This window comes from Nomia melanderi, chromosome 4, assembly GCF_051020985.1.
Source record: "Nomia melanderi isolate GNS246 chromosome 4, iyNomMela1, whole genome shotgun sequence".
Taxonomy (NCBI): Eukaryota; Metazoa; Arthropoda; class Insecta; order Hymenoptera; family Halictidae; genus Nomia; species Nomia melanderi.
The window spans coordinates 2,089,458-2,106,767 of record NC_135002.1 but is presented as its reverse complement, the minus strand read 5'-3'; the positions used below and the strand labels follow the sequence as shown (position 1 = coordinate 2,106,767).

Here is a 17,310-nt window from a genome sequence, read left to right as displayed (position 1 = left end):
ATATGATAGATCAAACGGGAATATAGAGTATACATATTGCAATCATTTCCGATTAATAAATTCCTCAAAAATTCAAGAAGCATAAATATTACTCAGTTCACTCGAGTTCTAATTAGACATTATCACTCTATTCCCAATAATTATATTATAGATCAAACGGGAATATAGAGTATACATATTGCAATCATTTCCAATTAATAAACTCCTAAAAAATTCAAGAAACATGGATATTACTCAGTTCATTCCAGTTCTAATTAGACATTATCTCTCAATGCCCAATAACCATATTCCAAACCTACAACCTCAAACACAGAGTATTTCTACGACCCAGTCGTCCAATAAACTACTAACAAACTATTCGAATCCATCGCAGTCGACAGGGAAATCACAGGGCAATAGGTTAATGCTGAACAGTTAAAACGGAAAAGCGCAGAACGAATTTCTCCAGCGGCCGATTGAAAAGTCGTTCATTTCAAGTTGTGTGTCCGATTGTTCCAGTCGATCGTCGCCGGCGAGAACGAAGGACGACGAACGGGCCGCGCGGACCGGACGCTAGGATGGAGCCGAAGACGCCGTTGGCCCTAGCTCTGACCCTGGCCTTGCTGTCGTCGATCGCGAGGTGCAACGCCTCGGAAAGCATAATCGGTGAGTTTCGCGGGCCGCCGATTTTCTGGCAGCCAGCCCGGACCTCGCCTCGCCTCGCCTCGCCTCGCCTCGCCTCGCCTCGCCTCGCCTCGCCTCGCGTTCGGCCGATCGTTTCGCGTTCTCCAGCTCCGCGGCCGCGTCACGCTCCATTTACGAGTTTTCAACGCTCTATTCTTAGTACGCGTCCATTATCCGCCGGTCTATTTGCATCGAATCGAGTAGAATCGAGTAGAATTGAACGGAATCGGGTGGAAGCGAGTCGGTCCGGCTACGGTGCGGGTCACTCGGCCGATCGCCGGGCGATCGAGTATCGCGAGCGGAGATTCGCGGAGCGGGTCGAGGATATTCGAACGAGAATCTGTTGCAACGAGCGTTGCGTCAGTCGTAGAAACGATCGACGGACGCGGCCGCGGATCTCCGTTGCGAACGATCGCATTGTTGCGAGACGCAGAACGCTTCGACCGCTGTCGCTTGAGTTTTCTTGATACTGTTGTGGATTTACCCTTTGCGCTCGAGAGTTTTTAATGAAATGGAAACGTTCGATAGTTTCTGATGAGATGCAGACGATGTTTTATGAGATTGAATTGAGAAATCTTAGGTGCGTCGAGGAAGAGAACTATTCTTTCAATATTTCGTACATTGATGCAGTATACGAGGTTTAATGTTTTTTATAGATAAATTAAGCAACAAAGGTGTTTAATATTTCACGCAACAATGTGAAGGTTTGTTTGACATATTAAACACTCAACCTTGTAGATTTGTTATATTGGATCAAATGGTTTGATACAAAATTCCAAAGTTTAATATTCAGTAACAATCCATTTAACGTAATTATCCATGATACTTTGAAATAGAATAGTTCTATCCCTTAATTTCTGTATTGTTTATGTTAATATTAATTGTGAAACATATCATTGATACTTCATTAGAAGATCAGGAATGTATCTAGCGAAATTCTTGAGTGCAAAGGGTTAGATTCATTTTCATAGCGACGCATCGATCGAGTTTTCTCGGATCTGTGAGATCCAAGTGCGAATCATGTCGTAATATCCGCAGGAAGGTCAAGAGACTAGTCGCTGCGACGAATCTTGACCTTTCTGTCGGTGTTTCGGCGGTCAACGTTAACCGACTCACTGTACAACTGTGAAGAATGCCAATAACAACGGACGTCGAGTATGTAATCGGTATCGCGTGGAAGTTTAACCCTTTGCACTCGAGAGCTGACTGTCACTCACCACTCGATTTCATACAGTAAAACTATAAAATTTGATATTTAATATTATACTTTATATAATGTATCAATTTGAGAAGTATTGAAATAAAATAGCTCTGTTCCTCAATGTATGATTTCTCGTTGAGTGAATTTCACGAAATATCGTGTTTATCTCGTCAGAAAATGTGAAAATAATTCTAGTGGAAACTTCCGAGTGCAAAGGGTTAACACGTTCTGTGCCACAGAAATGATCATATTTCGCTTAAGAACTGCATCGATCGTTCCAATGAATCATTAAGTTATATTCAAATTTCTGGTAACTTTTATACATCTCCCTATTATTTCTTTTTCTTTGCACATGACATTTCAGTGGCACTGTTGTCAACTTTCCTCAGAGTTCATTAGAATACAAAATTAATACTCTAGCATTGTTCATAACTGTACAGAGATTTTCTGTCGCGCGAAGGGCTAAAGCTGGTCCGCGGTCGGTTGTCCCGGGACGATCGGCTCGCGGGATCGACCGGGCACGAGGAACTATGCGTTCCGCGCGCGGAACGCGGCCGATCGCCGAGAGAAGCGCGAGAAGAGAGCGAGAATGAGGGACGAAGGCGAGGAAAACGGCCGCGAACACCAACGCCGCGTCCTTTCTCGCGCGCCTCGGCCGATCTATCAGATTCCCGCGGCGCTTTCGATCTCGATCGTATCGCGTCGTATTGCGTCGCCACCGGAAACCGGCGATCGCGGGCTCGAAAGGCGATTTCCAAACGAGAAACGAACGAATGAACGAATTCAACTGTTCCGAGCGGTAATCGATCGATTCGTTGATTACACGGGCAATTAACGGTGGAACTGCTCCGTTCGGTGCGATGGTAAAATCGTTATGTTTCCCAATGCGGCCGGGGAACGTTATTAAAACGAAATTAACCCGTTAACCGACGGGCGAGTTATTCCCCTACCTTTCACCGGTTTCTAGCCGTCTCGGTCTTTCGTGCATCTGAGAAATTCGTCTCGAATTATGTCATAACATCCGCGGGAATGCAAATTCAATTACCGGGATAGGTTCGCCGGTTAACCCCTTGCTCTACGAGTGAGAGTCGTGAAGATTTTCAACGTGATTCAACAAATGTGTATATACTTCCTAAGTATGATAGTTGATTACAGAGGAATAATATTCACTTTGAATTCGAATGAACTGAGTAATATATATATATATATATACTTATATCTTTCCCAATTGCGCTCAGCAGAAACACTCTGTTGTTCATAATCCATTAAAAATTGGAAAATTCTACGTTCTGTCTAAGCATATGTTATGCCTATGTTTCCTTTGAAGTATAATAGTTGATATTATTATTATTAATATTATTAATATTATTCCTCTATAATCAACTTCAAAGGAAATATAGACATAACATATGCTTAGAATCTTTCTCTTTTCCCAATAAATTATTAATGACAAAGTAGCCATATCAATCAGAGTTGAGAAATATATATATTACTTAGTTAATTCGAATTCAAAGTAAATATTATTCCTCTGTAATCAATTATTATACTTAAAAGGAAACATAGGTGTATCATATGCTTAGAATTTTTCTCTTTTTCCAATAAATTATTAATGACAAAGTAGCAATATCGATCAGAATTGAGAAATATATATATATTACTCGGTTCATTGGAATTCAAAGTAAATGTTATTCCTCTGTAATCAACTATTATACTTCAAAGGAAACATAGGCATAACATATGCTTAGACAGAACGTAGGATTTTCCAATTTTTGTAATGGATTATGAACAATAGAGTGTTTCTGCTGAGCGCAATTGGGAAAGATATAGCGCGAGGCGTTAATTGCCGGTTTCAAACCGATTCGACCCGTTACATTGATTAATTGCGACTCGAAGAGAATGGAAGAGATAACAAGTTTTATACATTGCTTGTTCATTTTTCTTATTTCCTTGTTCGGATTCTCGTTCTACTCTACCGAACTCTACAGTAAAATTTAAATAATAAATAAGGAAATTATTTAGCTTAATCGAGTGGCTCGCTTGGCAAATCCATTGACTCCACTTTCTGAATTTCTTAAGATCCCATCGTTAAAACGCTTCGTCGACTCTTGACTTTTTCTATTAGAAATGAATCTTCTTATTACCAGCGATACCACGAAACAAAATTTTACATTACATTACAATTAATACATTTTATATATTGTTTAGATCAAACTTCGTATTTCTTTTGCATTTTTTCCTCGAGAACTCTGTATTATTACATTTTCTTTGGAATCTATTTTAAAAAATATTTTGTAGAGAGCAGTGTAAATGATTATCCTCACCAATAACATTGAAAATTACATAATCCATGTGAAAATATAATCCATGTGAAAAGTATCTCTACAAAGAATCACACTCGAAAGCTTTTCACTAGAAATATTCGACACTTTCTGAAGAGACACAGACAACACTATTTGAAGCAAAGTTATAAGAAATCATACGTAAATTAAGAAACAAAGCTATTTTACATAAATGTTTCACATATCGATGCATCATGCGAAACTTAATTATATATAACACTTTGTAACTTTATGATATCGAATCAAATGGTGACTGACAGTCTCCTCTCGAGTGCAAAGGGTTAACATTCTATTTCAACATAAATTTTGCAAACCATTGTAATCGATTTGCCAAGTGAGACATTCAATTAATGAAACGAAAGTGTCAAACCTTAGACAGTGGTTGAAACGCGACGAGATTCAGAAAGAGGCGACAATTTCGACCCTCCGTTCGGCAACCCTTGGATCGGAAAAGACGGCGGGCCCGCGATCGAGATCGACTACTCGGTTATGCACCGGGCACGCGGAACGCGAAGGTCGACCGTCTGAAACGGTGGCCGACGTCGTCGCGAGGCACGGCGCGGATTATCGCCTCGGGAAATCGATATCGTGCGACCGCGATCCGTTTTCTAGCGACGCGAAACGCCGATGGATCGCTGGATCCGCGTCCGTTCCGTGTTCGCTCGGTGTGATTAGCGTCGCGGCTCTGATTGCAGGCAGCCGGGAAACGTGCGACGTCGAGGGAGAAGACTTCACCGTCGACAAGATCCCGAACACCAAGTGTTTCAACTGCATATGCAAGGTAAATTAATAAGCGACGGTTTTCTCTCGAATCGGGCAGCTCCACTTCAACTTCTTTCAAATTTTCAAATTTTCAAGACACTCGACTGACTCTGTTAACCCTCTGCGGAGGAATGTCGCCATTTTGCTGAGATTTTGGAATACCCTTTTTCTTTCTACCGATGCTGTCGCTAGATACCTTCTGAAAGTTTTACTTAAAATTGTTTCCTTGGTTTAACCCTTTGAACTCTATAGGCTCCAATACTGCACCAGTTGTAATATTCAATATTTTAATGAATTAAAGAAATTACCCTAATATTATTAGATTTTCTATTATCAATTACTAGATTTCTATTAAAAGATCGAAGGTATATAGCATTTTTCATTTTCACTAGAGACACCATAAAAATTAGTTGCAGTTGCTGGTAGATTACAAAACATCTGGAGTGCTAAGGGTTAAACGTTCAAGTCTATTCCTAAAAAAAAACCTCCATCGAACGTTGAAGACACCAAACTATTTGTCAACACTAGAACTATTATTAATATATTAATTATTAATATATTAATTATTTTTACTATTATTATTTTTATAGACAAAGATATGCAGACAAAGATTTTTCAAAGAACACAAAACCTTCAGCAGATTCAGCCAAATTATATATCGAATAATTAAACAATAGAGAAAAAGGAAACTATGATCCCTTGCTACTCAAGTTATTAAATCGTTCAATCGCAACTCAGTATTTTAAATATGAAAGTTTGACCCCAGCAAAAGTCCACAAAGGGTTAAAAAACTGGAAACTTGTTGGAAAATATATATAGAATCCAATGGTTGCTATTCATAGAAAATATTGATTGCTAAACAACTGCCGTTCATTTCAAGCTAATCCTGAAAATCGGAGGTTTCATATGTTACAAGCGAACAGTCACGTCCGCCGATATTTTCGCCGGTCGCGGAGGAACATCGGTCGCGCGGCGCGTTATCTGAAGACCTATCGGCTGGAAAAATGCTCCGCGCATCGTCCGCGCGGCTGCTCGGCTCCGGTGCCGGCTCGAACTGCCGCCGAGCCGGCGATTATCAGGGCGTTTGGTTCGTTGACTCGCGACTAGAATCTCCTTTTCCTCCGAACTATCTTCCGCCGACCCTCGAACAACACGAGCTCGCGGCGAGTCTCGCGTAACGCGGTCAAAAATCGCGACGACCGAATTGCTAACCCTTCGCAGTCGAAAGTTTTCCACTGGAAACGCTTCACGTTCCTCGACGAGATAGGCGACATTGTTCGAGACTAATCTAACGATAATTCGCAGATAATCGGCGAGGCTATTTCGTTTAAATGTCTCCGATGCGGAGTTTCATTGAGAATACTGAATATTCAACTTCGTAGTTTTGCTGTATGAAATCGAGTGACTGAGAGTTAACTCCTATACTCCTATACAACTGATTTTGCAATCAACTCGAAGCCATTAGTACCCTTATTCAAATTAAAAGATATTTACTATAACATTCCTTAGAATTTCTGTTTTCTTAGGACAACCTTTGCATAACAAATGCAATAATAATGTTCTCAGATTTGTCATTGCAATATTTGATATTAAATAGTACTACTAATGAACCTTTGCAGAACAAATGCAATAATAGTCTTCTCAGATTTGTCATTGCAATATTTGATATTAAATAGTACTACTAATGAACCTTTGCAGAACAAATGCAATAATAGTCTTCTCAGATTTGTCATTGAAATATTTGATATTAAATAGTACCATTAATAAAGCTTATAGAGTGCGAAGGGTTAATTACCGGAACTATCGAATAGTTAAGGAGACTTTTCCAAATTTCTCTATGGAAAGTTACTGATGTGTCCTATAATCGGTATTTCAGTTTCTTAATCAACTAATTTGGATCGCTGTATCCGAGAAGCAGCTGTCATCCGAACGGTTGACAAAAGAATTCTGTAACGTCTCGAGCAGCTCGATAGTCGAACGCCGACGCGCCGATCGCCATGAGAATTTTCAGTATTTTACGCAACGCTGTTCGTTCCGTTGCGAAAATAAACGCCGTTCGAAATAATCATTGACGACTCGGTATCATAGCTCGTTACGTTAGAGCGTTATCTAGTTACTCGCGTTACTTAAATATTCTTATTCCGTATCTGCCTCGATAGCAATAGTTCCCGAGAGCGGTCCGGTAGCGCGACGGCCACCGGTGGCCGGCGCATCGGGCGGCGGGAAGAAAGCCCGCGGCCGTAATCTTTGTTATTTTCGAGAGCCACGGCGACCTTCTCGCGTTCGCCGCGCGACTACCCGCCGTGACCCGCGTTAAATTGCCGCTTTACGCAATTCGGCCGCGAGATAAATCCCAAGGGTTTAATTATAGGTCGCGATAACGCCGCGCGAACGAGCAATTGTGCACCGGGGATCTCGACGGCGGCCGATCGAGCTGGGAATCGACGGTTCTCGGCTCTAACGAAATTCTCGCGCGGATTCCTCCTTCTTCCTCTTCGCCTTTAGAGGACCGGCGAAATTCTTGTGGATGATTATCTAATGGATCCTCTGATTCTCTGGTGTGAAATTATTCCTGTAGGAGAATCCTCCGTTTCCGGTGTGATCGGTTCGGGAGACCTACGAATATTGCGTGGAATTAGGGAAATTGGCAGAAATGAATGGCTTTTGTATACCTGAGCATGTAATGGAATTAGTAATTGTGAAGGTTATTGTATTGCTATGTTGCTATATAGCAATATATATTATATTATATAGCTATATTATACTATAGCTATGTTATATTGTAGCTATATTATACTATAACTATATTATATTGTAGCTATATTATACTATAGCTATATTATATTGTAGCTATATTATATTGTAGCTATATTACACTATGGCTATATTATATTGTAGCTATATTCTACTATAGCTATATTATACTATAGCTATGTTATATTGTAGCTATATTATACTATTGCTATGTTATATTGTAGCTATATTATACTATAGCTATGTTATATTGTAGCTATATTATACTACAGCTATATTATACTATAGCTATGTTATATTGTAGCTATATTATACTATTGCTATGTTATATTGTAGCTATATTATACTATAGCTATGTTATATTGTAGCTATATTATACTATAGCTATATTATACTATAGCTATGTTATACTATAGCTATGTTATATTGTAGCTATATTATATTGTAGCTATATTATACTATAGCTATATTATACTATAGCTAAATTATACTATAGCTATATTATACTATAGCTATATTATATTATATAGCTATATTATATTATATAGCTATATATAGCTGTACATATTATATTACATAGCTGTATATACCTGTATATAGCTATATATAGTTGTACATATTATATTATGTAGCTATATATAGCTGTACATATTATATTATATAGCTACATATAGCTGTACATATTATATTATACAACTGTATATAGCTACACATATTATATTATACAGCTACATATAGCTACATTATACAATAGCTATATCATATTGCTATACTATACAACAAACGTATCATTGTATCCATGTACAAGGTCTCAGCTACTCATGCTTGCAACTAAAGATAACAATAAACTACTGCTACTACTAGCCAACGACTAACATCAACTGATCGCCAAGCTTCCTCGACTATCACTCTGAACTGACCTCGTCTACAGCAATATAATCCTCTACCTAAAACAATCCTCACACTATTTAATGACATTAAAAAGTACATTATACTCTGAACCCTACATTGTTTCCACAAAAGAATCCCGTGTCCTTCAAAGGGTTGATCTCCAGCCCACCGTCGATCTGACTTTCTCCGCCTGTTTTCTCTGCCGCAGAACGGTTTCGTCGAGTGCAGGAAGCAGCACGTGTGCCCGAGCATCGAGGGCTGCTACACGATGCTGGAGCCGAGGGAGGACGAGTGCTGCCACAGGTGCAAAGGTACGAGCCGAGCGGATTATCCTCTCATCCCGAGCCGGGGGAAATCCGGCGCAGCTGCGGAACGCTCGGCGTTCGGCGGAGCGTGTTTTGTAACGTAGAAATTTATCAGTCAGAAAAGATGTCAAAAGTTCAACCGCGCCGTTTCCACAGCGAGACCGATGAATTAATTAAGGAATTTTCCGAGTGGAAACGTTTCCACCGAGCCTTCCGAGAATCTTCTGCTCACCGCTCGCGCGCGACATCTTCCTCAAGAGCTGCCGTGTATCGCTGGCGAACGATAAGCGTCTTATCCGCGACGATGCTGTAACGTCAACCGAACTGTCTCTCGATTCGAGTGGAGACGGTTGACGTCTGGTTGGTACTTCCGGGACAGGAGGTTGCTTCGTCTTTCTTCTATTTAACCCTGTAGCTTGTGATGACGGCGAACTGACTCGTGATGAAGATTTTCTAGGGGATTCAATGAAGATGAATGTTGGTTCTAATTTAACGGAAATATTATTCTGTAATTAACTGTTATAACCCATTGTCCTAGGATTTGTTTATTAACTATGATCGATAAGAAATAAATCCTAGAGCAATGGGTTATAATACTTGATTACAGAAGAACTATGATCGATGCGACTACTTTGTCTTTAATGATTTATTAGAAGAAATTTTGTTGAGTATTCTATCGACGTTTACTCTAAAAGGATAACAATTGATAATAGAAAAGTATTATTTAATTTATGTTAAAAAACAAATAAATAATACTCAGGTTTCTAAAGATCAGTTCAAAATTTTCGTCACGAGCCTGACATGTCGTAGGTCAAGAGGTTAGAAGGAGACAGAATTTCTCTCTTTTCCCATTGAATTATTAATGACAAAGTAGATTTAAACGGTTACGTTGCCTGCAGAGAATCTAGCGTTTTGAATAGTAATACTTATTTAATAACGAAAGCAAATGATATTGAAAATAATTATTAATTTAGTATCACGGTAGTCATATTACTCTGTGATCTAGCTACTTGATACTAAATATGTATATTTACAGTCAACATGTTAATATTTCTCGTTAATAGAAATTCACACGGTATTCCATGGCTAGTGTCATCTTCCATCAGTCCCGAGGTGGTCATCATCCCTCGAATGGAAAACATTTCTATAACCTCTTACACCCAGTTCGAAAAAGCAAAAGAAGTCCAGTAACCCAGACAGAGTTCTTCTCGCAGGGCTTGCGTCTGTTCGACGCGGATTGCCCGAGAGCCTAGCAAAGAGGATCGCCAGCTGTTAACCCAGATACTCGTTCGTGCCATCCTCTTTCCCAGAGAAACGACCGCTCCTCGCTTGAAGCGGCGTCTTCCGCCGTCTTCAACCCCAGGACTCTAGGCGTGCTGCTCAATGAAGCCACTCATCTTAATGCCCCCCATACACGCGTTGAAACGTGCTGCGATGCGAGCGACGGGTTCGAGTCTACCGAGGTTTCGCGATACACGTTGAACGCCGCGATTGGATCGCTAAAACTAAAATTAACCACTACTAAATTAGCTTATTACTAAATACTGTATATAGTACTAAATCGAATCACTATAATTCACTCAATTAACCCTTTGCGGACGGATGCCGGCATTTCGATGAGATGAAATGCTCAGATTTCGACGACTAAGTCGTGGACGAATGGTATAATTAGTAGATATATAATTTATCTTCGTATATTGAAGGTTTTTCTTCGTCCGCAGAGGGTTAAATGATGGTTATTTGAAAATATTTCTATATTACGAATAATGTTACCTCATACGGTGACATTCAGATCACCGTGTAGTAATAATAATGCAATTCAATCAAATGATTTAATATCATATCATAAGTTCATATCATAAATCGCGCGGCATTCAACGTGTTAATCAGAAAGCGAACAAGTGTCGAAGCTGTCGCTCGATCGCCGCATGCTTCAACTTGTACGGGAGCCTTTAATGTCAACTGGAGGTCCTCGTGCACGTTGAAACTTGCAGTGCAGGCATCGGTATGAGTGATGGGTTTGAGTCTTTCAAAGTTTCATGACGGCCTTCAACATTAGAACTACTAAGCATTTAAATCATCTTAAAATGTCTTCACAAATGCTAAAAGCATTTATCAAGATTTCAATTGCTTTATATTTCAGTTTAGGCATTACTAAATCAGCCTTTAATAATTTCCTAAAGAAGTATATATACCTTCGCAATGATTCCAAAAGTAATTAGGAATGAATCATTTCAACCCACATAGTAGTTCTAATATCAAAGTCAACCGAAGCTCCTCATCCCCATTGAAACTTGCTAGCAACAGTTCCACATTAGAACTACTAAACCTTTAAATCATCTTAAAATGTCTTCACAAATGCCAAAAGCATGAATTTATCAAGATTCCAATTGCTTTATATTTCAATTTAGGCATTCCTAAATCAGCCTTTAATAATTTCCTAAAGAAGTATATACCTTCGCAATTCTAAAAGTAATTAGAAATTGATCATTTCAACCTAGTTCTAACATCAAACTCAACCGAAGCTCCTCCTTCACATTAAAACCTACACCACAACCATACAAGCGACGTGTTAGAGTCTCCCAAGCTTCCATAACAGACATCACACTCAACAGTGAAAAGCTCAAACCCATCACCTCTGCGGTGCCAGTTACGCGTCTCGGCGTGCACGGGGGTCTCCAGTCCTCCGCGCTTTCGAGCGGATGGAACCGTACAAGCGAACGTCTGTTTCCCGCTGTCGCTGAGATCCCTATCGTCCGCGAATCGCTCCAATTGTCCCGAGTGCCGGCGAGGGTCACGAGCGCGAAGGCGAGAAGCGGCCGCGCGGAGTTTCGGCCCCGGCGAGGGAGGAATGCCCGGGACGCGGAGCATTGTTCTCGCGGCACAAAGCCGCTTCTGTTCGCCGACACGGCCGATACTCCGCCGATAGGGCCGATAAACCCGAGGAACTTCTCGCGCCCGCGCGGAGGCCGTGTTTACACCGCGCACGGCCTGTCGTCGACCGGCAGATGCGCTCCCGGCCTCCTTATCTCCGTCTCTATTAATTACGCGACGCGATGACGCAAAGCCCACACGTCCCAGTTCGCTCTCTTCCTTCCTCGCAAGGGAAACCGCGCGGCTTCCATCCTCTTGCACCGGCTTCTTATAGGCTTCCGGTTCATCCTGGAATGTTCCTTGATCTCCGACAGATTTGCAACCTGAAAGGGTTAAGATGTGAGATACGGTTCTGTTTCCATGTAGCTTGTAGATTAAGGGTGGCTAATCTTTTGCATATATGCCTTTTTTTGATCAGTTTGTTTAGATAATTTTTTTTGCTTAACTCTGTAGGCCTATGTAACTTTGAAGTGACATATCAGTATTGGCATCTTGTTGATTTATTTCATTCTGCACTCAAAGTGGCGAATACAATTAAGTAATCGGTTAATTTGAACTTTTATACGCTCAGTGAAAGTTTAACGTCATTGTAACTTGACAGTTATAAAATATGTTCGTTTGATGGAATTATTGAAAGTATTGAATACATTGTTAATTTGTGTTCATATGTGGATACTTATTAATTTTGTACTGCATAGATTTTGTTAGAGTCATGAACAAAAATTTGGACCATAGAGGGTTAATTTTGCTCACAGATGAGTTCAGATCTGCTCGACTTACTTAGGGGAGGAAGAGGAGTAACTCAACCTCGCAATTAAATTAACCCTTTGCACTCCAAAGTTTTTCACTAGAAATATTCAATATTCCTTTGAAATATTTAATGTCCTTTGAAACTAATTAACGAGGAAACGTATATAAATTAAGAAGGATAGTTATTTTGTTTCAATATTCCATATATTGATGCATCATGCGAAGCTTAATATTATATATAAGACTTTATAATTTTGCAAATCAAATCAAGTGGTGACTGAGAGTCACCTCTCGAGTGCAAAGGGTTAAATCAGATGATCGAGGTTCCTCTGCGCTATTGCATAGGTTAACCCCTTGCCTTATAACGTGTTCAGTTTGATAAACGTGCAACGATAATAATCCAATTCAGTCAAATGATTTAATATTGTATTTTTTCCAGTTTGCGTATCTTGCTCTATGAAATCGTACTACATTCAACGTATTAATGACAAAGTAGCCATATCAAAGTCAAGAAAAAAATCATAGGCCAAGGGGTCAATAACAAAGTAGGTGTACCGATCATAATTTAGAGAAAAAATCGTCGGTCAAGGGGTTAAAGCGAACGCGAGGGAACGGGACCAGCGATTCACGGCGTCGCGATAATCGAGAGAGAGAGAGAGAACGACGGCGAACGCGGGCGGGTGCACGGCCGAGCGTGCCGACGCCGAGGAAGAGTTCGCGATCCCCGGTTAACGGGTTAACGGGTCGATCGATCGCTCGCTCGCGAATCCTCCGAATCCAGCGGCTCGGCCCGCGATCGAGCCGGCGGCAGCCTCGGTACTTTTCCGCGAGCCGCCCCGGATTCCACAGACGATTTCTATCTCGTGTAACGCGCGCGCACGCGCGCACCGTGTGCTTCTCCGTTCGCCAACAGGATGCGAGAGGAACGGCGTGTACCACGAGTCCGAGACCGAGTGGACGGAAGGAAACGACCCGTGCCGGGTGTTCACTTGCAAGGCCGGCGTCGTCACCGAGTCCAGGCTCCACTGCTACACGCCCTGCCTGAAACCGATCCCGCCGCCGATCGGCCAGTGCTGTCCTGTCTGCGCGGGTGAGTCTTGCAGCCCGTTTACCGGTGACAAGGCGGTTAACGAAATCTGGTTCTTAATGAGACTTTATGCATGTTGTGTAGTAGGAAATTATAGACTGATTTTCATGACATTTGAACATTTGAATTTTCATGAAGATCCGCAGTTTAATTATTATAGTATATACCGCTGACAAGGCGGTTAACGAAATCTGTTTCTTAATGAGACTTTATGCATGTTTTTAGGAACTTATTATAGACTGCGGATTTTTAGGCATTTATGTGAAATTTGGAAGTGCAACATAGAATGCATACAGAAAGATAAATAGAATATCTAAAGCTTAGTGTTTCTCATGACATTTGAACATTTAAATTTTTAATTTTCATAAAGATCCGTGGTCTGATTATTATAGTACATACAAACTGAACCCTTTGCACTGAGAAGTTCTCCACTGAAATGTTCAACGTTCCTCCACCCAACATAGACATTCTTTGAAATTATTGACAGCATACGTAAATGGAGAATCAAAGCTATTCTCCAATACTTCACAGTAGATGCAGTATATACAGCTTAACGTTGTAAGATTCTATCATTTTGATACATTGAATCCAGTGATGACAGAGCCTCTTGGGTACGAAGGGTTGAGGCTGATTTTATATAAAAGAAGCTATGAGGTTTCTCATATCTATATACCTACTATAACAGCGTTTCATTCGGAGACAGACTTTTCTATGAGGCCCTCTTGTGAGATTGCGATGGGATTCCTAGGTTTCACATTTCACAGACAATCTGTGGAATATATCAGTATCAGTATCGAAAATGCAACGACTCTTGCGAGTAACCGATAAAAATATCAGAATTGTATAAAACCTTTGAAATGCTCCCAATCGCCAGTAGCCGAGGATTAGTCCATTCTCATTCACCAGCAAGTATTAAAGCCTCGGTTGCTCGTTCGCCTACAGGATGCCACGTGAACGGGCAAGTGGTGACCGCGGACAGGTCCGTGACGACCACCGAGGATCCGTGCGTGACTTGCAGATGCAACGCGGGACGGTTGATCTGCGCGAAGCGCGCCTGCCCGGTGTTGCACTGCCCGTCCTCGAGGATCGTCCGCGACCCTGGCGAGTGCTGTCCACGATGCAAAGGTAGGTGGCCTAACGGGTACAGTTGGGAGATCACTCGACGCCCAGCGGGACGGTACAGAGGCAAGAAGTTTTCATGAAACTTCCGTTTCGTGAAGAATTCTCTTTATGGTTTTGATTGTTTACCAGTAACCGTATTGACAGTGGCAATCAGAAAATAATCTGTTAGAATTTTTATAGGGATCACATACCAGTCGTATTAAATCCTCGGTAGTTCTAGTGTTAACCAATAACAAATTAGCTAACCAATGAGCCCCGCATTCCTCAGCCTCGCCGTCGAGTGATCTCTCAATAATACAGACTTCATTCGACCGTACAGTCGTCGTCAAGATCACTCAGTTCTTGCTGGTTACAAAGATCTCAGACTTTACCTTGAAAGTTTCTGTCTTTGCGACGGTTGTGCGTCTCGTTTCGAGCGGCGCACGGTGAGAATGGTAACGCGAACAGGTAGCGGGAGATACATGTCACCGCCGAAGGGCGCGTGCATGCTGGGCACCATGATCTACAACACGGGGAAGCAGTTCTACGCCGACCAGTGCACCAGGTGTAGCTGCTCGAACTCGGCGGTGACCTGCGTCAGGGAGACCTGCCCGGTCCACGACTGTCCCAGCGAGCACCAGATCACTCTGCCTGGCCGGTGTTGTCCTCAGTGTCCGGAGATAGAGGAGGTCCGACCGTCGTGCACCTACGCCGGCAAAACCTACGGGGCGAGTATTTATTATAACGATGTTAATACTACAGTTGTATTTATCGCGTGAGCGATGAACAAAGATATGGTAGTTACTCGATTAACAAGTATTGTCTTCTTGTATTGCCAGTATCAATTATAATTTTTTTACTATGTTCTTCAAGAAATAAATCAAAGTAAATTTATTCGAGTAAATGTTTTTGATATTTCTTCCGTAACACAATATTTGTAATCTAATCAGATAACTTAATCTTATTAACTTCTCTCATATACGTCCAATAATTCCCGTATTTTTGGTACATACAAAAATTTGTTCAGCGCTCAAACGGTTAACACGTTGAACCACAGCGGTCACCGGCGACTGGAGCTTCCAAATTATAAGTAATCATAACTAAGAAATATGTCTAATGAAAGTGTCGAGTAGCGCAGATAACTAGATAATACTGTAACAGAGTTGTGATCATTAACTAATAATTCTTTATCTTTACTACAGAAAGATTGAGTGACACAAAAAAAGCGTTGTGGCACTCAACGTGTTAACCCCTTGCCATGCAAAGGTGGTGAATAAATTGTAATTACATTACAATATTGCATTGCATCCTGGTTACTTGTTCCTAAGTGCTTCAATAAACGTGCGCCTTCTGAACTCGCGTGAACGAGTGAACATAACCGCGAGACCGGCGCGCCGCCGCCGCGTCTGAGTTTAAACGCTCCTCTTTGTCCTAGGCAGGATGGCGAGACTTGGAAACTTGACTCGTGCAAAGCGTGCGCCTGCACACAGGGGAAAGTGCGGTGCGTGATGCCGATGTGTCCGCCGCTGAACCTACCCTGCCCCCCGAACTCGAGGCTGGAGCACCCCGAGGGCCAGTGCTGTCCCCGTTGCGTCGAAAGTAATCACCCTCGTTCGATCCGATCCGTAACGTACGATCACGACGACACGCGAATCACGAACACGGCGTCCCCGTGTTGTTTGCCCCGCAGGCGACGGCGTGTGCACGGTGTTCGGTGACCCGCACTACCGCACCTTCGACGGCAAGTTCTACAGCTTCAAGGGCGCGTGCAAGTACCAGCTGGCCAGCGACTGCGCCGGTCACACGTTCAGCGTTCGGGTGACCAACGACGCCAGGTCGACGAGGTTCTCCGCGTGGACCAAGACGATCGCCATAAAGGTGAGCTGACACGGTCCCCATCGACCTCGAGTCGACGGCTGCGGCATGGTTCCTCACGGTGCGTGTCTTAGGTCGGCGACCTGAAAGTGAATCTCGGTCAGAAAATGCGCGTCAAGGTGAACGGTAAGAAAGTCGAGGTGCCGTACCGCGTGGCGGGCCGGCTGGAGGTGAACCGAACCGCGGACAGCATCATCGTGTCCACGCAGATCGGCATCAAGGTGCTGTGGGACGGCATCAGCTTCCTCGAGGTGTCCGCGCCGACCTCGTACAGGGGCCGGCTGTGCGGCCTCTGCGGCAACTTCAATTCACTGTCCAAGGACGACTTCGAGAACCGCAAGGGACGCGTGATGCAGGACCCGCAGGCCTTCGGACAGTCCTGGGCGGTCGGCGCCAAGAAGAGCTGCGTCAGGCCCAGACCGACGGCGAACCTCGACCGCGACAGACGCTGCAGAGGGCGGAAGGATCATCGGTAATCATTATAATAATATAATAGTATAATAGTATAATCGTCGGTGAGCGAATCCAAGCTCGTTTCGTTGCTAGATTTGTGGACTATGTGTTCATATCAGTCGAGATTGGAGAATAGAGAATTATGTGCATGGTTGCAATGGGAATCGAATCGTTATGGTGTTTAGAGAGTTCGATATCGGAAGTTCCATGAATCTAGCGACAGCGAGCACGTTGCTAGATTTATGGACATATGTC

The 17,310-nt window shown here is 42.4% G+C and overlaps 1 protein-coding gene and 1 long non-coding RNA gene across 4 annotated transcripts in view; one reads left to right on the top strand and one right to left on the bottom strand.

Moving 5' to 3' along the window:
- The window catches only part of cv-2 (crosveinless 2-secreting protein), a 32,942-nt gene that overhangs the window by 10,998 nt on the left and 4,634 nt on the right, over window positions 1–17,310 (top strand). For all 3 annotated transcript variants that reach the window (XM_076366850.1, XM_076366852.1, XM_076366851.1), the window contains exons 2-10: window positions 499–645; window positions 4,899–4,984; window positions 8,819–8,921; window positions 13,453–13,629; window positions 14,569–14,755; window positions 15,200–15,455; window positions 16,167–16,326; window positions 16,418–16,605; window positions 16,677–17,074. In XM_076366850.1, coding sequence (XP_076222965.1) covers window positions 558–645; window positions 4,899–4,984; window positions 8,819–8,921; window positions 13,453–13,629; window positions 14,569–14,755; window positions 15,200–15,455; window positions 16,167–16,326; window positions 16,418–16,605; window positions 16,677–17,074 — 1,643 coding nt within the window. In that variant the 5' untranslated portion in view covers window positions 499–557. The remainder of the gene's footprint in view (window positions 1–498; window positions 646–4,898; window positions 4,985–8,818; window positions 8,922–13,452; window positions 13,630–14,568; window positions 14,756–15,199; window positions 15,456–16,166; window positions 16,327–16,417; window positions 16,606–16,676; window positions 17,075–17,310) is intronic.
- Window positions 11,152–14,610, bottom strand: LOC143174443 (uncharacterized). The gene is made up of 3 exons (XR_012998417.1): window positions 14,477–14,610; window positions 14,304–14,395; window positions 11,152–12,112 (listed from the first exon to the last, which is right to left on the bottom strand). It is a non-coding gene; the product is annotated as an uncharacterized LOC143174443 (long non-coding RNA).